This window comes from Pseudochaenichthys georgianus, chromosome 7 (assembly GCF_902827115.2).
Source record: "Pseudochaenichthys georgianus chromosome 7, fPseGeo1.2, whole genome shotgun sequence".
In the NCBI taxonomy this organism is placed as follows: Eukaryota; Metazoa; Chordata; class Actinopteri; order Perciformes; family Channichthyidae; genus Pseudochaenichthys; species Pseudochaenichthys georgianus.
The window spans coordinates 45,162,322-45,185,927 of record NC_047509.1 but is presented as its reverse complement, the minus strand read 5'-3'; the positions used below and the strand labels follow the sequence as shown (position 1 = coordinate 45,185,927).

Below are 23,606 nucleotides of genomic sequence, written 5' to 3'. Positions count from 1 at the left end.
ATGCTAAGCAGTCTGTCTTCAACTCCTCCTGATGTTTTTTCAACCCCCCAGAAAATGAAAACACACATCACTAAGGACCAGACGTAGGTAACCTATGTTTGACATCCCTCTCACTTGAAGATGTTTAAGCATTAGCTGTATACGAGGGGCCAACACTTTAATATTAGCTGCAATAAGGGAGAGCACACAGCTGGCAATTAGACTAGTATATTTCTATAAAACAAAAAACAAATCGACATTTATTTTTATAACATACACTGAACAAAAATATAAATGCAACACTTTTGTTTTTGCTCCCATTGTTCATGAGATGAACTCAAAGATCTAAAACATGTTCTATATACACAAAATAACCATTTCTCTCAAATATTGTTCACAAATCTGAAACAATCTGTGATAGTGAGCACTTCTCCTTTGCCGAGATAATCCATCCCACCTCACAGGTGTGGCATATCAAGATGCTGATTAGACAGCATGATTATTGCACAGGTGTGCCTTAGGCTGGCCACAATAAAAGGCCACTCTGAAACGTGCAGTTTAGCTTTATTGGGGGGGGTCCGAAAACCAGTCAGTATCTGGTGTGACCACCATTTGTCTCACGCAGTGCAACACATCTCCTTGGCATAGAGTTGATCAGGTTGTTGATTGTGGCCTGTGGAATGTTGGTCCACTCCTCTTCAATGGCTGAGCCAAGCTGCTGGATATTGGCAGGAACTGGAACACGCTGTCGTATACGCCGATCCAGAGCATCCCAAACATGCTCAATGGTGACATGTCCGGTGAGTATGCTGGCCATGCAAGAACTGGGATGTTTTCAGCCTCCAGGAATTGTGTACAGATCCTTGCAACATGGGGCCGTGCATTATCATGCTGCAACATGAGGTGATGGTCGTGGATGAATGGCACAACAATGGGCCTCAGGATCTCCTCACGGTATCTCTGTGCATTCACAATGCCATCAATAAAATGCACCTGTGTTCGTCGTCCATAACATACGCCTGCCCATACCATAACCCCACCACCACTACCATGGGCCACTCGATTCACAACATTGACATCAGAAAACCGCTCACCCACACGACGCCACACACGCTGTCTGCCATCTGCCCTGAACAGTGAAAACCGGGATTCATCCGTGAAGAGAACACCTCTCCAACATGCCAGACGCCATCGAATGTGAGCATTTGACCACTCAAGTCGGTTACGACGACGAACCGGAGTCAAGTTGAGACCCCGATGAGGACGACGAGCATGCAGATGAGCTTCCCTGAGACGGTTTCTGACAGTTTGTGCAGAAATTATTTGGTTATGCAAATCGATTGTTGCAGCAGCTGTCCGAGTGGCTGGTCTCAGACGATCTTGGAGGTGAACATGCTGGATGTGGAGGTCCTGGGCTGGTGTGGTTACACGTGGTCTGCGGTTGTGAGGCCGGTTGGATGTACTGCCAAATTCTCTGAAACGCCTTTGGAGACGGCTTATGGTAGAGAAATGAACATTCAATTCACGGGCAACAGCTCTGGTGGACGTTCCTGCTGTCAGCATGCCAATTGCACGCTCCCTCAAAACTTGCGACATCTGTGGCATTGTGCTGTGTGATAAAAGTGAACATTTCAGAGTGGCCTTTTATTGTGGCCAGCCTAAGGCACACCTGTGCAATAATCATGCTGTCTAATCAGCATCTTGATATGCCACACCTGTGAGGTGGGATGGATTATCTCGCCAAAGGAGAAGTGCTCACTATCACAGATTCTTTCAGATTTGTGAACAATATTTGAGAGAAATGGTTATTTTGTGTATCTAGAAAATGTTTTAGATCTTTGAGTTCATCTCATGAAAAATGGGAGCAAAAACAAAAGTGTTGCATTTAAATTGTTGTTCAGTGTAGCATTAGGAGCCATGAAAGTCAGAAAGTGGTGATTTCTGTTGTACATTTAATAGGTTTTAGATTGTTTATATTTTGTCATTGGTCTTTGTTAATAATATTGTTCCTTATTATTTTGTGATCAATGATGGGATGGGTCACATGGTTATGGGCAGCACTCAGAGTGAATATAATCAGCAGTGTGAGGTGTGTGTGGAGGAGAGGGTCGCTGTATTTATTGTTGACCACTATCTTTACACAGCTGGATTATTCAGAAAATATATATTGTGCCCGTTACAATAAGTTGATGATTTTCATTACATTAAGATTTTGTATTTTATTTATGACAAACCAGGCCCTACCTCAGCCTCTCAGACACTTGTCTTTGTTCCTGAAGTCGCTATAATTATTTAGACACAGAAAAAGAAAAAAAGTGGTAGCATTTTTTACATTCAACTCTTTATAAACTAATTATATCATTGGCTATTGCCCGTCTGTGTTCATGTCTGATCAGTTTGAAGGTATCTCTCAGTGCAAGTCTTTTCTCAACCCTGTGTCTGTGCTAGTATTGTTGTTAGTATTGTTGTGTGTGTGTGCATGTGTGTGTGTACTGTACCTCCGTCATTCCACTCAACAACCAGCTGTGTGAACTCCTGCAGCTGAACCTTCAGCACCTGCAGAGGATCCTCATTAGTGTCCACACACAGCGCACTTCCTGAAAACACAGCAGAGGGGAAATGCAGCGATGTGACAGGTTTGTTTACATCGACATGTCTCTGTTGTGATAAGGAAAGAGACACCATGGCCCTTTCTCATTTCATCAAATCCCCCTCCTCGACTCCTCGATTCCTCGGTCCTCCGGTAGTGACCCGGAAATGAATTTCAGCGCGCCATGTTGAAGGACATCTCATTTCTCTAAATGCACTTCGAGGACCGAGGATCGAGCGTCGAGGAGGCTCTCTGGAGGAGCTATAACCGAGGATACACTGATGGGTCCTCCACGGTCCTCCACGGCTGCTTCGTGGTTGCATTTCCGGCAACAGAGATGTTTCAAAGACTCGTGACGCACGGCCGGACTTATCTCAGCCAATGACAGCTCTGCATGCATCCCCTGGATATTATTTTATTAACTGCTTTCATCGCGACGCGATGTTTACAGTGAGAACAGCTGTGATGTCCGTGCAGAAAGTAGAGCAGTGTGTATAATATATATCACTCAGTAGAACAGGCCTACTCTTTTTGCTTTAGTTTAGTAGATCACTACAAACAAAGAGTCGATATTTTTCTAAAACCATTTAGTGCTTCACAATAAAATACACCACGGCTGTAGCCTGTTTTAGGAACTGTATGTGCGTGTGTGTGGTGTAGGTGTGTGGTACAGTGTGTGCGTCGATGCAGCAGACAGACAGGTCTCAGTTGGTTTGGTGTCCTCTGCTTACTTTTAATACTTGTAAATAAAACTTTTGGCCCGTAATTTATTTTCCACATTGTAGCGACCAGAGAGGGGGGGGGGGGATATATCCAGTCTCTGATAGTGTTACATTATTATGAGAGTGCTCTGCTTGATTCTGAAATTGTATATATTTATATAAATATATACATATATATGTGTGTGTGTGTGTGTGTGTGTCCGCATCTGTAGCCATTATTGTCTCATTATACCGCACTGTGAATGAATCAAAGTAAATATATAAGTCGTCATGAACACATCTGTCCATCAGAGGGCTGCTGCCTCCTGTCATCATTAATGGACGTCTCTTTAAAATGACCGCTCAGAGGAGAGTTCGAGAAATGAGAAAGGGCCCATGACGCAGCGTGAGGAGATTTATACTCTATCGTCCACCTTCTAAACTACTATGAGAAAAAAAGAAAGAACATAGAAAATAGACAAATGATGGTTATCGTAATGTTAGTAAATGCTGAATGACCCACCCCCCTCCTGCTGCTGCTGCCGGTGTCTCTGGCAGGACTCCACGTAGCAGGAGTACTGAGCAGCAGGGATCTTATCTGCTCTGAATACACACAGGCAAGAAACACACTTATATTATAACAACTTATAATTCAAATCAAACATTTCCTTGCATTGAATTTGTTAAAATAATACATTTTGGTGGCAAAAAATACATAAATATTAGACATGTATATTATCATTATATAGAATATTAAATCTAAGAACATAGTGTAGAGAAAAAAGACATTGTACATTATTTATGAGCTTGTAACTCACTTTTTCAGAGCTCCTATGAAACTCATGCGAGCATCGGCTTTGACAGGAAGCTGGAAATGAAAGACAGATAAACAGGAAGTGATGCATGGGATGTGAACAATGGTGACAAAGTGACAAAAGAACTTTTCACCTGAGCATTTAAAGATAAAACTGAGAATGATAGATGCTCACCGTCCTCTGTGTCAGCAGGGCAGGGAGGAATCGCGTCAGGAAGTATGGCCTCCGGAAAATACTGAGAGGAGACAGAGGAGACCACATGAAACCTTCACAGCCTCCTCTGCGCGTCCTGAATGTGCTGCAGGCGTCATGTGATGTAGATACCTGGCCTCCATGACTGTAGCAGAGATTCTTCCTGTGCTGTCAAACAGAGACAGCGCCTTCTCCACATCCTGCACAGCCTGGCACTGCGGACACACACACACACACACACACACACACACACACACACACACACACACACACACACACACACACACACACACACACACACACACACACACACACACACACACACACACACACACACACACACACACACACACACACACTACAGTTTAAAGAATCTGAGCTGACAGAAAATGCTCCGCTTTAGTTTCATTCACACAGTTAAGATCAAACACACTATTTTATGAAAACATAGGTTCACCTGCTGAATTCACAAGCGAACAAATGAAGCAGAGAAAGTGAAACCATAAAGCAGATACAGGCGGTTAGCCTATAGATTCACACTTAAAAGTAAGAGATAACTTCCGATCCTTTTACAACAAACACTATGCTATTATATACTATTGTTACTAACATTGTCTTCCTGCTAGTAATCCACAACGTTCTGAAACGTAACAGTCGATCTCTTTTTTGTATGTAACTTTGAGCGAATACGGTTACTTGCTTTGTATCCTGATTACGTAATACTGCCACATGTAATCCGTTACTCCCCACGCCTGGCTAAAATAAGAAAAACATATAACTTTGAATACATTTTAATGCAAATAAAAACATTGCTTCATATAAATAAAACATGTTTTGTTTGTATTGCTGCAACTAGGATTAGGTTTGTGTCCGCAATATGTTCTGAGTTAGTCAAAGTTCACGTAACTCTGTAATTAGATAACTCTAAAATTAAAAAATGTTTGCTTCTCTTGTAGAAAAACAGGTTTTTATTCATTTCAGTGTTTATTGTTTCGACCAAAACTCAGGATTAGAACAAGACTTTTAATGTTGAAAAATGTTAGAGGGATTGTTGGATGATCAATAATGACTTAAACTGGTGCCGGGGTTGTTGATAGTTTACACAATTTATAAGAAATGAAAACCCAATGAAATGGACTTATCACAATACAGATAAAGTGTTTGTCTGAAAATAGAAAGAACGTCTTCACTCTTGGTGTTGTGAAACATTGAATGAGCTTCCAGAGCATGTACTGTAGTGCAGTTCAGTTCATCCTAAATAGATTTGATACACTATGGTCAACAAACAGTATAATGTATCATTATAGAGCTGACTTATTTCTAAAACTAGAATGTATTTTCAATACATTTTCTACATTAAACAAACACACTGCAGTTCTCACCGTTACCTGCAGAGAGGCTCCACCCGCACCAGAACCGTGCTCATACAGACCCATGTCCTCCACACACTCCTGCACAAGACAACAACAGTTACAACTGATCATTATGATACCATGTTAAATGATTTATACACATGTTGTGAAGCATCTTCAAACATCATTTGTACATGGTTAATAATTGGTTTCTGGTCCATCTTTCTATGTAATGATTCACAAACAATTTCTGAAAGGTTTACACATTATTTTGTAATCATTATCACATTGTAGTAAATGTAGTAAAATGTCATAATGTGTGCAACCACAAACTGTTAAACCACTTTACTGATGTAAACAGACTGTAATTATGTTGTATAATGGGCTATGATACAATATATCATTTTTAAAGACATTTTACACAAACTAGGTGCTACCTGTAAACAAGTAAAGATGTAATAAGCATTCTCTTTTAATGCTAACCTTGAGGTCGGCCAGCCTGGTCTTGGCCAGAGAGACGTACTCCATCAGGAGGCTGCGGTGCTTCACGGGGACGAACGGAGGCTGCAGGACGTGAACCTGACATTCACAGGGAGGGGAAGAAAATAAGAGCCATATCATTGCTCTGTTTCTAGTGTTGAGTGTGGATTACACTGGAACTGTGACCTGGCTTATATATATGTACACTTTAAGGTAGTTCAGCGGTGTCCAGCATAGGGGTCAGGCCCCCTACAAAAGGTCACATAGTACATTGGGAAATAGTTCATGTAAATTATCACATGTTCATCATGGGGGGCCATGACCATGAATTATTTAAACTTTGTTCAGCTTTTTAGTTTTTTACTCATGAAATACATAATCCAAGTCTCATTTCTTCAAGAGTTCAAGGTGAGTAAGATATATATTGTTGAGTAAGGTATTTCATTAATTAAGTAGGAAAGAGGAATAACCTGTAAACTGTTACATAAATGTATTGGAGTCAAGGTTCAACATTTGCCTACAAAATGTAGTGCAGTAAAAGTATAAAGTAGCATACAGTGAAAATACTCTAGCAAAGTACCTACATTTTTAAGTAGTGCTTGAGAGTAAAAATACTTCCTGTCTTCCTGGCTCCCAAGAAGACAGGAGCTTCGCAGCCTGAATCTCCACATTGCACACAAAACATTCCAGATGTTAACTGTGAAATAGTTGCTGGGACTGGTGCAGCCAGGCGATTGGTTCACAACCATCGACCTGAAGGCGCTTACTTTCATGTCGAGATTGCTCCAAATCGGGGGAGACATGTAATGGTCAGGAGCGACAACAGCATCACAGTGGCATATATCAACAGGCAGGGCGGAGTCCGCTCCGCCGCTTTGTTGACCACAGCGGAGAAACTGTGGTTATGGGCTTCAGAGGTGGTGTTATCTCTGAGAGCCCTCCACATCCCGGGTCTGGAGAACAGGGGGGCCGACCTCATGTCGAGGGGCGGGCCCCTGCCAGGCGAGTGGGCGCTTCACCCGGAGGTGGAGGTGGTGAAGCAGATCTGGGCCCAGTTCGGGACAGCAGAGGTGGATCAGTTCGCCAGCCGGCGCAACAGCCATTGTGCCCTGTGGTTCTCCGTGGCTCGGAGCGACGACCCACCCTTGGGGGTGGACGCGTTTGCACACGAGCCATGGCCAAGAAAGCTGCTCTACGCTTTTCCACCGCTACGTCTCATTCTCCTTCTCCTGGGGAGAGTGAGACGAGAACGTCTGTCAATCATCCTAGTAGCGCCGGATCGCGTCGGGGCTCCGTGGTACTCAGAGATGACACAGATGAAGGTGGGCCAGCCCAGGGCAATTCCCCAGTTCTGGGGGGCGATGTCTCAAGAGGTAGGTGCAATCGGGTCATTACCCGTGCCGCAACCCGACCCGTCGGCACAAGATCCGCAACCCGACCCGAACCCGCATATATATGAGCAGTGAAAACGTGCAATTATTAACACACGCAGTTGCATATTTGTCTAAAAAACGTGGGATGTTGGTTATTTTCTAGGATGACACCAACAGCCTCCCAGACGTTGGATTTCTCTCTCGAGGAAGTGTTATTGAAAATGCTGTATTCTCCGCTAGAGAGCTTCACCTCAGCCATTTCGAATGTGGCGCGCTCAGCAGCAGATTGATGCGCTACAGAGGTTATGATTATGCGCGGTCCCGCGGGGGAGAGGACTGTGGATTTAAACATTAAACTAAATTAATATATTTATTATGCAACACCCGCGACCCGACCATCTTTGTTTTACCCAGAACCAAACCCGGAAAAAAGCGTTTGAAAATATACCACCCACGAATCACTTTTTTTGCGGGTCACCCGTATGGGACCCGTGGCGTGAGTGTGGAGGACATATGCACGGCGGCATCTTGGTCAACTCCAGGCCCCTTTATAAAGTTTTATCCAGTGCTTGAATTGGAATAAAAAAGGTGCCAGTACTCTAAATCAGCAACTGCTTCATGTCAATTTATTTATACAGCACAAAAACAAGAATTTGGCTCAAAGTCATTGTATATCCTATAATGCTGGTGGGTTTGTCTCTTTACTGTATATTTGAGAAAGGCTCACTGTACGTAAACAAAATTACTCATGGTGCATCTGAGATTAGAGGGGGTGCAGTGGTAAAGTGCTATTTTTATAAGTGGGGAGTGGACCTGACACCCTCTAGGGGGGTCGGGGGGCATGCTCCCATATTTTTTTAAATATTGAAGTTAGATGCATCAATCTGGTGAACTTTGAGAGCAAAATGAAGAGATATATGAATATACCTCTCAACATCCATATGAAACAACTGTAAACAGATTTACTTTTTCTTTATGGATATAAAAGAAAGAAAGTAAAGGCTGACTCCTACTGGCGGCTGGTTAAATGACTCCTCGTCCCTGAGTACACTCATCTTTCAGCAGGAAAGGAGAGAGGGAATCAATGGAGCTGCAAGGGAGGACACAGGGGAATCCAGACGGTGGTTTACTGTATGGGATGCAGAACTTGGAGCAGGAGGCTCGACCAGAGAAGGCCAGGTCAGACAACATTTCTAACACAGGCACAGCATTTTCTGTATTTGCAGTCGGCTCCTTGTCCGGCGACAACCGCTGTCTTTTCGCACTATTATTAAGCCACGCCGGCGTGCCGCCGGCTGAGTACCGGCATCTTACCGAGTACCTTGCCGGTACTTAGTAAGAAGTGCCGGTACCACATGGGTAAAAATCAGAAGTGCCGGTTAGAGTTCCCGTTAGAATATTTTTTCACCGGTCAACATGTCCGTTAAAGTTTAAATCTTCCGGACAAAATGAGAAAAGTGCCGGTCAAAGGTCTTCTTTGTTATTTATTGTGCTTTAAAACAAATTGATATGTTTCGATATTAAACAAACTAATCATAGTAGATTAACTATTCAAAAGTGTACAGTAACTTATAATAACACGGGAATAATAAACGGAGCGCTCTCTCCTTCTCCTGACAGCCCGTCAGTATCATGCAGCTCGCGGATCAGTAATGAGTAACCCGACAGTAAAACTAAACTTATCTATAACTAGTTTAGGTAGTTTGAGAGGTCATTAAAATAGCTACGCGTGTGTTATTCTAACCTGAAGTGTGTGTTTTGTTCCGCTCACCGCTGCATGTGATCATGCAGAGCTGCGTGTCGACTCGTCAGCAGCACCTGATCTCTCTCTCCCGCCAGTTTAGACTTTACTCGCGTTTATGTCCATATCGATCAGATCTAGCTAGTTCTAGCTAATGATATGACTACCTGCTTATTAAAAGACACCTAAACAATAAGCGTCGCTATGCAACCGGGCGAGGCCATAAAGTATAGCGCAGCATTATGCATTTGTTTACATGCCCACCGGAACCCCGAGGCATTACCAACAGATCAACGCACAATCAACCCATACAGGACATCTCTTTCTCCACATGAAGTGTTAGACATTAGAATGGACTATTCTTGTCCGTCACTTACTCTTTTGTCTGTCACATAAGTGGCGCAAGTTGCGCAACTGATGCGGTATTGCACTAAACGGAAATTATTTTGAACAGACACTTTGACCGGAGAAATTTAGATTTGCCGGTGTTCAGCATATTTTACCGGTCGTAGTCCGGTAATTACCGGCTAACGGGAACTCTGGTGCCGGTACTGCGTACCGGCGAGTACCGGCCCAATTCAAGCACTGGACATGTCTGGCTCTTTTTCATCGTCTGTGCTTGCTGGGGCAACACAGGACTGGTGAGGAGGGAGGGGGGGGACTGTGGGTCAGTGGGAATCTGACCCCCTCCCCGGGCGCAATGCGCTTACGCTTCGTGTGGCGCGCACTGGGCCCATAGGGGCTGGAGGACTCTTTCCCCCTGCTTTAGGGCAGGACGGGGGAGCCCTCCACGTCATAGTCCATACACGCTCTTCACGAGGTGTGAAGAGTGTGGGACATGGGGCACTTGCGCTCTCCCCGTGCTCCTTAGGGACTCGGGGGAGGTGGTGCATAGTGAGCCCATACAGGGCTGAGGACTCTCTCCGTCTGCCTATGGACGAGGACGAAAACGGCTAAACGCATAGGATTAACGCAAACGCAATCGCAAACGGCTTCCGTCCACATGCAATAATTATCCGGATAGTGTCTGCCCACACGAGACCGCTCCGTTTAGCTCCAACCGCTGGAGAAGCTGCAGTACATATGCAGGAGCCTCTACGTGGCGCTGTAACTTCCTCCACAAAAGCAGCGAAGAAGCATGGTTGTCATGGTTGCCCTTCTGTTTATTCTCCGCGGTGGGGGCCGAGGGAACCGGGCAGAGTTTTTTCGCCAGTCAGCGTGTATTAAAGTTTAAATCTTCCGGACAAAATGATAAAAGTGCCGGTCAAAGGTCTTCTTTGTTATTTATTGAGCTTTAAAACAAATGAATAACGACTCTATATAATATAATGATAAAATACACGGAGCCTCTCTTTTTCCTGCCTCTCTTCGGACAGCGTCAGTGTCTGTCTCATGCAGCAGCTCATCCAGTAATCAGTGACCCGGCCGACTGTAAACATAAACATATTTATAACTAGTTTAGGGAGTTTGAGAGGTAATTAAAATAGCTAAGGGTGATGATCTGACTTGAAGTGTGTGTTTTGCTGCAGCGGGAGGAGCTGCAGGTGAGCAGAGCTGCGTGTCTCCGTCCTGTCAGATTAGACTTCACTCGCGTTTAGGTCCACATCGAGAGAAAGATAAATAATCTGAATTCAGGGTGCAGTTTACTTTGACGCGGGGGTGAGCAGCAGAGGTGGGGAGAGGCGGGGCTATTGCCTCATCATTATTGCTGTAGATGTTGCACAAACAACTGTAGCATGGTCAATAGCGTCCGGAGCACGATAGCAACTCTGCGATCCGCCATTGTTGTTGTTGTTGGTGGCGAAACACTTCAGCACTGGCGCGGGGTAAGCGGAGGTGAGCAGAAGAGGTGGGGAGAGGCGGGGCTATTGCGCAATCACTATCAGTGATCTGAAAATGTCTGTATAGGGCGCACACACGGAGCTGTTTGACCCCCCAGAGAGTGGCGTATGCATTTCTATCCACCTTGGGACCCGTTGTCGTTTCCTCAGTCGTTTAGTGCCGTATTCGGTCGTCCTCGTGTGGCCGAACGGTCTACATGACACTAAACAGTAACGCAAACGACCAAATTCGTCCTCGTGGGGCCGCAGCCAGAGTGTGCTCTGTCAGCCGCAGCCCCGACTTCTCCACGGCTACGACCAAGGGAGAGGTGAGGGAGGCGCAGCGGCTGCTAACCAGAAAGCCGGTCAGGGACAGTGAGATAGAACAGTGTTGTTGTTGGACGACAGCGCGTGTATACATCGGGGCTCCTGTGAGAGATATAACGAGGGGTTACCTATGGTAACCCTTGTTATATAAGCACAGCCGAAGCCCTCTACTCGGGGGCTCTGTCTGTCCTATGCTGCTTGCTGAAGAGAAGTGTAGGATGACAGTCCGGAGGCGAGGCCTCCTTTTATGCGGTGAGATGCGCGTGCATTAGGCCCGCCCCAGGGAAGTGAGAAGTCTCAGTGGATGAATGCTTGCATGATATGATCAAGGGGGGTACCCATAGAATCCAGTAGAGGGCTTCACCTGTGCTTATATAACAAGGGTTACCATACGTAACCCCTCGTTAAATAAAGCAAAATAGGTGAAATTAATGGCCTGTATTTTGTTAATCAGTAATTATAGCTGTTGGATAAATGTGATGTTTCGAGTAAAAGTATAAAGTAGCATAAGATAGATATGCTGAAGAGTTTAAGTGCGCAAACATGTAACTTTTAGTTTAGTACTGGACTTAATATGCTTTTTCTTTCCACCACTTCTGCACCCTGTATGAAGTCATATTGCTGTGTACACATATCTCTCACACAGTATAAAACTATGTTTCCATTAATCTAAGTTTTCGAAGTCTTCTACAGAATCCTGTCACTCCCAGTGGTGTGAGTAACCTGTCTGCCCCTGGGGATCATTGAGGGTTCATTACTGAAGACACCGTGTTCCTTATGTGTACTGAAATCAATTATGAGTCAGACAGTCACCTTGAGGTACTGTTGGGGTTCAAAGGGCACCAAGTCAGACAGGAACTTGAGCAGGAACACCAGAGATTTCTTGCTGCTCGCATGGTAACCACTGCATCCCCCGAAAGACATCTGCAGAAAAAACAGCAAAGAATAGTGTTAGTAGAAAAAAAGGCGCATTGAATAATATTAAGCTCTCTATCTGGAACTATATGTTAAGCAAAGACAAACTAGAGAAAAATACACTCCCATGACCTTGTTCCAACATTAGTCTGATCAACCACTCCATTATTCCACACGAGTATACCTTTGATAAAACATGAATCATCTACCAACAGGGCCAGCGGATAGCCCAGCGGTCAGAGGTGGCTCTGCTGCCCAGAGGCCAGTTCCACTCCGGAACTATTAGGCAAAGTCCTCCCCTCAGTCCCCCCCTCTCCAACACTGCACTAATTAAAGCACTCTCTGACACAAATATCTAAAACAAGAATGATCTACCAAAATGATCTACTAAAATCTGAAATACATCGACTAATTCCAATCTTACAAAATTGTCTTTAAAAGTTAGCTATGGCCAGCTATTGCCACTCTGATGTATAGAATTTATAGTGTTTATTTTACAAATCCATAATTATTCATTATACACTAGGGATGTAACGATATATCGAATATCGCGGTAAATAAATAAATGTCTCAATACCGTCGTGAGACTGGCAAAATCTACCGCGATTTTTTTATTTTTATTTAAAAAACCTTTATTTAACCAGGTGGTCCCATTGAGATTATCGATCTCTTTTTCAAGGGAGACCTGTCCAACATGGCAGCAAGTAGGTTACAACATGAACATAAAACAACAGATAACACAAAAGGACATAGTATTTACAGGGCTACATGTACATACCTAGAGACATTGACAAGTACCAACAGTATATTTATATCTCGCCCTGTCAATAAGCCTCACCTTCTTGGCAAAAACGGTATTGTTTTTGAAGTGGTGGAGAGACAATGCACAGTTTTACCCACTGCTGTCACCCATGGCCAAAGCATATCTCTCTGTCCCAGCAACATCAGTACCAAGCAAGAGAGTTTTTTCCACAGCAGGGGATATTGTAAACGCCCAAACATCCCAGCTTCTACCTGGAAATGTGGACGTGCTCATATTCCTAAAAGATAACCTTGATGATGCTGAGTGAGTTAGAGTTGAGTTACTTGAAAAACTAAAGTGAAACTTGATTTATTCTATTGCAGGGTCTGATAATTATATTGTCGACACTTTAAAATACTACTATCCTACTAAAATGCTGTACAAATAAGATTTATTATTTAATAAAGAAAAAAAAAGTAAATAAAAATTCACATTTATTTTCTTTATTTTTCAATATCGCGATAAATATCGTATCGTGGACTTTTTATTGTGATATTATCGTACCGTGAGTTTTTGTTATCGTTACATCCCTATTATACACTGGTTGAACACTATGACATGTATTTGTTTTTTTTTCCCCTGACTTTCAGCGCAAGCTAATTGTGTGATCTAGAGCAGTGCTTCTCAAAGTGTGGTCCGCGTACCACTGGTGGTCCGTGAGCGCCCCCTAGTGGTCCGTGAATATATTGGTAAAATGTCACATTTGAAATAAATAAATACATTTAAGTTTTCCGCACTCTCGCGGGAATATCTCTGCAATGGAGTGAGCTTAAGTTTCACTTTCTATTGCATGATATAGCCCAGGGCAACACCTTCGTCACACATGTTGCCACCTGTTTGTACCATTTGCAGGCGATTTCTAATCTGTTCTAGAAAAACTATGTGTTGTGGGATATTTGTGGAGTTAGGTGATCCGCGAGTGTTTTTTTATTGGTTAAGTGGTCTTTGGTATGAAAAAGTTTGAGAAACACTGATCTAGAGTCTAGACCAGGGGTGGGGAACCTTTTTCCTCTCAAGGGCCATTTCAATTTTTTCAACATCCTCCGAAGGCCGTACAAATTATTGACGTCTGCTTAAAAATACTAAAATCACAGCCCATTCATTTGGCCTTTCTTTTATGCTGTGCAAAGAAAAAGCAACCTCTTAATCCAGATATTTTACCATGATTCGCGCATGCATGCACGTGCACGGTTGTGGCATGTCCATCAAAACAGAAAGATATGGACACAAGATGTGTGCAATTTAGTTTCCTATCAATGTGAACATGATTTAAGTGGGGGGGGGACCTAATCTCCTCTAGGGGGGTCTGGGCCCGGCGCATGTTCCCCCGGGAAGATTTTTTTTAAATGTTGAAGTTTGGTGCACTTTGAGAGCAACATTAGGAGATCTATGGATACCTCTCTCAGCACCATATGAAACAGAACTGGAAGCAGATTTTCTTTTTCTTTATGGATATTTTACAAATCACTCCCCTATCAAACTGTATTCTTGTTTATTAATAACAACTTTTTTTTACTGTCATATAGTATTTTATACCCGTTTACTGGTTATTCTATTATTTTTTTATAACTATAATGATCATATAAAGATGTGCCTTTACCTCACTGGTAGTAGAAAAAGCTTCTTATATTCGTTAGTATAGCTAGCTAACCAGATGCTAATAACAACAAAGTTATCGACTGTATGATCAGTATGACAGATGAACAGATCGCCACTGAGCTTTCAACTAAAGACACAGCCACTCAAAAACTGCGGCATGTGTACGGCTCCTTATGGGTACTGACATTTGTGAAGTCCCGGCCCGGAGCGGCGTTCTGGTGCTCTGCTCTCCGACAGCTCTAAACCCCTGTCGGAGGAGACATATACCACGTGATGACACGTTAGGCTCGTGTTGTGTTCAAGGACCCTGACCATGGCCAGGAAAAACAGGTACTCGCTTGTTACATATTTTGCGGTCTAGATTTCTTAATTTTTTTTCTTTTTTGCGTGCGTTACCTCGAGGGCCGTATCAAATTGTCTCGCGGGCCGTATACGGCCCGGGGGCCGGAGGTTCCCCACCCCTGGTCTAGACAATATTTTAGAGGCATACTCATCCTGAGGTAAATACACGCTGTAGCTGCCGCAATGAGAACATTTAAAGGCAAGTGGTGAAAAGTCCTTTGTAAACCTTGAACCAGTTGCTGTAGGAGGGGAAGATGGCCGCTCCCTCCAGCGCACCCTGTCGGGCCAGCAGGAAGGCTGTGATCATGCTCTCCAGGTCGTAGCCTTCAAACGCCGAGCTCAGCAGTCTGGACAGAAGCTCTGGAAGAGACACAGATAGCCCTTTAAACTGGAATCCTTTTGAAATGTGATTCCTATCCAGTTTCTTTACCCTTTGTGTATTTAGTAGAGTGGTTGACTGTTGAAAGGAATTACGTTTTTATAAAAAAATAGTAATGACTTAATATAAGATGATACTCATTAGTAAGATTATGATATGATACTCAGCCTATTGGAAACGGCTTAGCAAAGTTAATTGAATGTCATTAAACACATGTGAAATGTGTATTTATTAAACACTCTTATGCTGGATTTGAGTTTTAAGAAAATGTGTGAATGGTGCCTCACAAGGTTTATAATGGTTAACAGAAGTATAACAGTCAGGGATGCATTTTCCTCATCCAATTGGTCAAATGTATCAACACGTATCAGGTCACTTGGTAAAGCTTGGCATTTGTCAGTTTTAATCATATATACCAGGTAGGGCTGCTCAATTAATCGTATTTTAATCGCAATTACAATTATGGCTTGCAACGATTACGAAAACAACGTAATCTAAATAAAACGATTCTTTTGTTATTATTATTATTTCTTCTTTTTTTTGGTTTTTCAGTTGAATTATACTTAAAGTTCAGGGTAATCAACTATTAAAAACATACTGTTGACATTTTTTCTCCAATAAATTGATGTTTTCAAAGTAAATGGATAATCGTTTTTAATAATCGTGATATCAATTATTGACCCAAATAATTGAGATTATGATTTTTGCCATAATCGAGTAGCCCTAATAGCAGGTAACAAGTCTCTGATTTATTTTGTATTATTAGATGTAGTCTTTCACCTTTATTTGATATATTTACATTCATTTCATCCTTGTCAGTTTATCTTAATTAGATTATTTTCCTATTGTTTCAATTTCAAAATACAAACTTAAATGATTTAATATCAATTAAAAAGCGCATGAACTAAACAACACACTGTCAGCGTTATCTTCTTTGTCTCAATAAAGATATTTGAAGTAGCAGGCAGCAGCAAGCGTGTTCACCTGTCAGGCTGCCCTGGGCCCCGGGGTTGTACACCAGCAGGGTGGACAGGAAGCACAGCACGTGTTTCCAGTTCACCTCGTTGGTCTCCAGAACCTGCTGCAGGTGAGCCAGCAGCTGCTGCACACTGAACATCACTGCCAGCTGTCACACACACACACAGCAACAATACACACCAGTTAGTTATATTACAATAGACAACTACAGATATGAAGAGTGAAGACACAAAATAACTTGAAGTGTTTTGCTCTTTGAAACCAAATGCAAAGAGTTCCTATGTACAGAAACTGTAAGCACATAATAATAGACCCATCAAGACTCTAAATAGCTGTACACCTGATGCTGAAGTGAAACTTGTTTCTGATGAAACCAGTGCAATTTTACTTAACTATACAATCCTTATAAATAGCACAACACAGACAACTAGAGAATGCAATTCCTGAATAAATTGCTAGTGGGAATGCTTTATGCTGAAAAGCTGACGCTAAACTGCTATGCTGAAATGTAATGTGTAAGAAGAAATTGAAGAATTTAGATTGAAAGGATACATGAACACTGGGGGCTTGAATGTGTGATGAGAGAAGAAAAGAAAGTGAAAAGGCTTGGAAAAGCAGCAGAATATTTGAACTGCAAACATTTGAACTAACTTGATGGCGAATGATCTGTCCCCATGCCAACGGCATTTGATGACATCCTATAATACGCTTAGATGCATTGATGGCTGCATCGTTACCAAACGCATTTTCACTGAAGTTATGAGAAAACCGTGTTTCATGGCGAGCATTGTGTTGCCATGGCAACGGCATTTGAAGAAATACCGTAGATGTCTTCACGGCTGGACTGTTAGCACACATGTGAAGTTTGAGCACTTTTTGAAAATGTTCATAGGAGTTAGGGCGACATCGTCTTTTATGGCGAGGGATGTGTTTCCATGGCAACAGCCAATGGTGAGATCTCAGATTTGGCGTAAAGCTGTTGAGGCATGGACCGGTGATATACAAGCAAAGTTTGGGGGACGATCGGACCGTGTCCATTGGAGTTACAGCGACATCGTGTTTTATGGCGAGGGATGGAAACGGCATATGATGACACCCCATAATTGACGTAGAGCTGTTGAGGGCAGGACCATTAACCATTATCTGAAGTCTGCTGCTCTGAGCATGTCAGTTGGAGTTATGACATCATCGTGTTCCATGATGACACAGGTGTTTATATTTGAGCTAACGACGTGTCCAGAGATCAAAGGTTTCCATGGCATTTTCATTGTTCTGAATGAGAGATAAACCTCTTACATGTGAACGTTTTGTTGAAGAACCGTAACAGATATCGGTGAAATTTCAAAGCGTGAAGCATGTCAAGGAACTTGAGCATCTGAAGTGTACTTTTTGTGTACTTTCGGGTTAATAATGTGGCCTTTTTGGCAGATTAACTAAAGGTGTGCAGCTGCTGTGGTGGGGAAAGATGAGGCCGAACTTACAATGGGGACATGTTGAAAGTTTTTGTCACTTCCTGCCCTCAAGTGGCATTTTGTTTAATTATTTTTTGCCTAATTTTTTTTTATTTTTCAAGCTACAAGATGTTTTCCTACGTTTCTCATGAAAAATGTCGTCTCAGGAATGTAGGGTTTGGGAATTATGGCAGGTTTAAAAGAAGATATGAAGGCAAAATTAAATCTGTCCTCCACTCTAGCTGTGACATCACGCACTCTTTACCAAGGTCTGAACAATGTTTAATATCTCTAAAAGTAAGAATCAGATTTAAAAGTTGTGTTACACGAATAATGTCAGAAAGATGTGTAACATCTTAAAGTTGGAATGAGGTTTCTGAGTGAAAGTATGAAGGAGCAGTTAGCAGTTGAAGAAGGAGCAGTTAGCAGTTGAAGTTGCATGAAGATTGTTGAAGTCTGAAGAGTTTCTCCATTGACTTCCATGTTAAAAATGTAATGAATTATGGGATGTATCTCTGGAATTATGAAAGTTATGAATGATAGCCATCGATTCCCGACTGAGCTGAACATTTTGAGTTTCTGCGATGCTCAATGTGGGAGAAGAAGAGGCGCAAAATAACCCGGCGGGATAATAAAGAATTTTGTGCGTAGCATAACAGATAGTGGGAATGCTGTGTCAGCATTCCCACTAAATAACAGTCTGCCACTTGCGTCACTATAGTGAACAGTCTCAGGTGTGATACTCTGAGAGCAGAGAATACTATTTGAGAAGCTAAAAAGCAGTTTATTGTACACCCACCATCTTATATGCATACTCATCTGTGAAGGTTTACATGAAGCCTTTACCTTACGGAAAAGAGATGTCAGCAAGCGGCTGGCCTTTGCAAAGGTCCATTCATTCTGCAGACTGATGGCATCTGACACTGCGGAGATATGAGTTTGTTTTTATACTTTGAGATTATTATCCCCAAACACATTGCACATATCCCCGAACAAATTGCACATATTGTGCTTGCACTACCTCACAGGATATACATTTTTAATAAAAAATACTTTAAACAATTTGTAATGTATTACTCTAGGTCCGCATGATTCCGTTTCTGTAGTAGAATTGTTTATTATAAAGTTTTTGTATTTATTCTTTATATTTTATATTCTTTAGATACTCTATTGATATACAGTATGTCTCTTCTGTGGATATGTATATTATTATATTTGCTGTTTATTTATGATATTTGTATTTTATTCTATTTTTATAAATATTCTTAACTCATGTGTAATGACAATGTTGCTGTGATAAAACAGTTTCCCAATTTGGGATGAATCAATTATATATCCATCTATATACAGTGGGGCAAAAAAGTATTTAGTCAGTCACCAATTGTGCAAGTTCTCCCATTTAAAAAGATGAGAGGCCTGTAATTTTCATCCTAGGTATACCTCAACTATGAGAGACAACATGAGAAGAAAAAAATCCAGAAAATCACATTGTCTGATTTTTAAAGAATTTATTTGCAAATGATGGTGGAAAATAAGTATTTGGTCAATAACAAAAGTTCATCTCAATACTTTGTTATATACCTTTTGTTGGCAATGACAGAGGTCAAACGTTTTCTGTAAGTCTTCACAAGGTGTTCACACACTGTTGCTGGTATGTTGGCCCATTCCTCCATGCAGGAGGATTATCCTCAATAGCAGTGATGTTTTGGGGCTGTTGCTGGGCAACACGGACTTTCAACTCCCTCCAAAGATTTTCTATGGGGTTGAGATCTGGAGACTGGCTAGGCCACTCCAGGACTTTGAAATGCTTGTTACGAAGCCACTCCTTCGTTGCCCAGGCGGTCTGTTTGGGATCATTGTCATGCTGAAAGACCCAGCCACGTTTCATCATTCCTTTACACGGATCAGTCGTCCTGGTCCCTTTGCAGACAACAGCCCCAAAGCATGATGTTTCCACCCCCATGTTTCACAGTAGGCATGGTGTTCTTTGGATGCAACTCAGCATTCTTTCTCCTCCAAACACGTCTAGTTGAGTTTTTACCAAAAAGTTCTATTTTGGTTTCATCTGACCATATGACATTCTCCCAATCCTCTTCTGGATCATCTAATGCTCTCTAGCGAACTTCAGACGGGCCTGGACATGTACTGGCTTAAGCAGGGGGACACGTCTGGCACTGCAGGGTTTGAGTCCCTGGCGGCGTAGTGTGTTACTGATGGTAACCTTTGTTACTTTGGTCCCAGCTCTCTGCAGGTCATGGACTCGGTCCCCCCGTGTGGTTCTGGGATCTTTGCTCACCGGTCTTGTGATCATTTTGACCCCACGGGGTGAGATCTTGCGTGGAGCCCCAGATCGAGGGAGATTATCAGTGGTCTTGTATGTCTTCCATTTTCTAATAATTGCTCCCACAGTTGATTTCTTCACACCAAGCTGCTTACCTATTGCAGATTCAGTCTTCCCAGCCTGGTGCAGGTCTATACTTTAGTTTCTGGTGTCCTTTGACAGCTCTCTGGTCTTGGCCATAGTGGAGTTTGGAGTGTGACTGTTTGAGGTTGTGGACAGGTGTCTTTTATACTGATAACGAGTTCAAACCGGTGCCATGAATACAGTTAACGAGTGGAGGACAGAGGAGGCTCTTAAAGGAGAAGTTACAGGTCTGTGAGAGCCAGAAATCTTGTTTGTTTGTAGGTGACCAAATACTTATTATACCGAGGAATTTACCAATTAATTCATTAAAAATCCTACAATGTGATTTCCTGGATTCTTTCCCCCCATTCTGTCTCTCATAGTTGAAGTGTACCTAGGATGACAATTACAGGCCTCTCTCATCTTTTTAAGTGGGAGAACTTGCACAATTGGTGGCTGACTAAATACTTTTTTGCCCCACTGTATCTACACTGAAAAAAAATATAAATGCAACACTTTTGTTTTTGCTCCCATTTTTCATGAGATGAACTCAAAGATCTAAAACATTTTCTATATACACAAAATAACCATTTCTCTCAAATATTGTTCACAAATCTGAAAAATTCTGTGATAGTGAGCACTTCTCCTTTGCCGAGATAATCCATCCCACCTCACAGGTGTGGCATATCAAGATGCTGATTAGACAGCATGATTATTGCACAGGTGTGCCTTAGGCCGGCCACAATAAAAGGCCACTCTGAAATATTCAGTTTTATCACACAGCACAATGCCACAAGTTTTGAGGGAGCGTGCAACAGCAGGAATGTCCACCAGAGCTGTTGCCCGTGAATTGAATGTTCATTTCTCTACCATAAACCGTCTCCAAAGGCGTTTCAGAGAATTTGGCAGTACATCCAACCGGCCTCACCACGTGTAACCACACCAGCCCAGGACCTCCACATCCAGCATGTTCACCTCCAAGATGGTCTGAGACCAGCCACTCGGACAGCTGCTGCAACAATCGGTTTGCATAACCAAAGAATTTCTGCACAAACTGTCAGAAACCGTCTCAGGGAAGCTCATCTGCATGCTCGTCGTCCTCATCGGGGTCTCGACTTGACTCCGGTTCGTCATCGTAACCGACTTGAGTGGGCAAATGCTCACATTCGATGGCGTCTGGCATGTTGGAGAGGTGTTCTCTTCACGGATGAATCCCAGTTTTCACTGTTCAGGGCAGATGGAAGACAGCGTGTGTGGCGTCGTGTGGGTGAGCGGTTTTCTGATGTCAATGTTGTGAATCGAGTGGCCCATGGTAGTGGTAGTGGGGTTATGGTATGGGCAGGCGTATGTTATGGACGACGAACACAGGTGCATTTTATTGATGGCATTGTGAATGCACAGAGATACCGTGAGGAGATCCTGAGGCCCATTGTTGTGCCATTCATCCACGACCATCACCTCATGTTGCAGCATGATAATGCACGGCCCCATGTTGCAAGGATCTGTACACAATTCCTGGAGGCTGAAAACATCCCAGTTCTTGCATGGCCAGCATACTCACCGGACATGTCACCCATTGAGCATGTTTGGGATGCTCTGGATCGGCGTATACGACAGCGTGTTCCAGTTCCTGCCAATATCCAGCAACTTGGCTCAGCCATTGAAGAGTGGACCAACATTCCACAGGCCACAATCACCAACCTGATCAACTCTATGCGAAGGAGATGTGTTGCACTGCGTGAGGCAAATGGTGGTCACACCAGATACTGTGCTGTGTGATAGGTCCTGGATGGATATCCTCGTGGATTCCTATTATACACACATGCATTTCCAAACATTTGGACTACCTATGTTGCAAATGTATTATCTTTTCAATTTACACACGGCATCTATTGCACGTCTGTCCGTCCTGGGAGAGGGATCCCTCCTCTGTTGCTCTCCCTGAGGTTTCTCCCATTTTTCCCTTTAAACTGGGTTTTCTTTGGAAGTTTTTCCTTGTACGATGTGAGGGTCTAAGGACAGAGGGTGTCGTATTGTCATACTGATATTCTGTACACACTGTGAAGACCACTGAGACAAATGTAACATTTGTGATATTGGGCTATATAAATAAACATTGATTGATACTGACTAGTTTTCAGACCCCCCCAATAAAGCAAAACTGCACGTTTCAGAGTGGCCTTTTATTGTGGCCAGCCTAAGGCACACCTGTGCAATAATCATGCTGTCTAATCAGCATCTTGATATGCCACACCTGTGAGGTGGGATGGATTATCTCGGCAAAGGAGAAGTGCTCACTATCACAGATTTTTTCAGATTTGTGAACAATATTTGAGAGAAATGGTTATTTTGTGTATATAGAAAATGTTTTAGATCTTTGAGTTCATCTCATGAAAAATGGGAGCAAAAACAAAAGTGTGGCATTTATATTTTTGTTCAGTGTATTAGAGACAAATTATGTATGTTTTTTTTTTGTGATCACATTTTTTTATTTATTTAAACAGAAACACAGCAAAACACCTTACATAACAAAATAAAATAAAATAAAGAACCCCACCCTCCCAGGACCCCCGTGGGCCGGATCAAGTGGCAACAGGTAACAAGTAGCGTCAAATTACATACACAAAAAAGGGAGAGAAAAAGGAATCAGAGCCGACTTTTCAATGACTCAGCCGCTGCAAGCCACACACTCACATCATCCTGTTTCACCCCGTTGATACGGGCTGTTGACAGTTCCAAATGGACAACATTGAGAAAAGTTAAAACCCATCGCTTAATGGTTAAATCGTGTGGAGGCTTACAGTGCACCGCAATCATTTTCTTAGCGACCGTTAGACCTGCGTTTTTGATATTTAAGAATCTGAAGGGAAGAAATGTCGTTCAGTAGTTGTTATGGTCACAGGCACTGTCACCGACACCAACATCGTTAGCTCTGAGGCAACACACTGCCAGAAACTTGAAACAGTGGGGAATTCCCAGAACATGTGAAGAAACGTGCCGTTGGCCTTTAATGGGCACAAGGAACATGACGCATCATCAATAACCTTCATAAAATACAGTTTGGGAGGGGTCAGGTAAGTCCTGTGCACAAAATTCAAATGAATCTGTTGATGATCAGGATTCCTTGAAGCTAATATAATATTGGTCCATACTGAGCTCCAATCAAAATATTGCACTAGTCCTGGGAAATCCCCCCTCCATACTAGTGTTAATTTCGTTGACTAAAACTATGACGAAATATGTTCGTCAACGACCTTTTTTTCCATGACGAAAACGAGAGAATGACGAGACGGCACCGACGGCAGTAAACAATAACTGTAACGAAATCATCATGCAATATCGTTGACAAAAAGTGACGAGACGAAA

General features: G+C 42.7%; 1 protein-coding gene across 1 annotated transcript in view; it reads right to left on the bottom strand.

The window, feature by feature from the left end:
• Positions 1-23,606, bottom strand: part of LOC117449257 (Fanconi anemia group A protein-like) — an 85,629-nt gene that overhangs the window by 33,701 nt on the left and 28,322 nt on the right. Inside the window, exons 11-21 of the mRNA XM_071203865.1 lie at positions 18,683-18,759; positions 16,392-16,533; positions 15,255-15,388; positions 12,184-12,294; positions 6,113-6,208; positions 5,660-5,728; positions 4,410-4,492; positions 4,260-4,320; positions 4,089-4,138; positions 3,794-3,873; positions 2,478-2,576 (exon numbers count right to left, since the gene is read on the bottom strand). Of these exons, the coding sequence (XP_071059966.1) occupies positions 2,478-2,576; positions 3,794-3,873; positions 4,089-4,138; positions 4,260-4,320; positions 4,410-4,492; positions 5,660-5,728; positions 6,113-6,208; positions 12,184-12,294; positions 15,255-15,388; positions 16,392-16,533; positions 18,683-18,759 (1,002 nt within the window). The remainder of the gene's footprint in view (positions 1-2,477; positions 2,577-3,793; positions 3,874-4,088; positions 4,139-4,259; positions 4,321-4,409; positions 4,493-5,659; positions 5,729-6,112; positions 6,209-12,183; positions 12,295-15,254; positions 15,389-16,391; positions 16,534-18,682; positions 18,760-23,606) is intronic.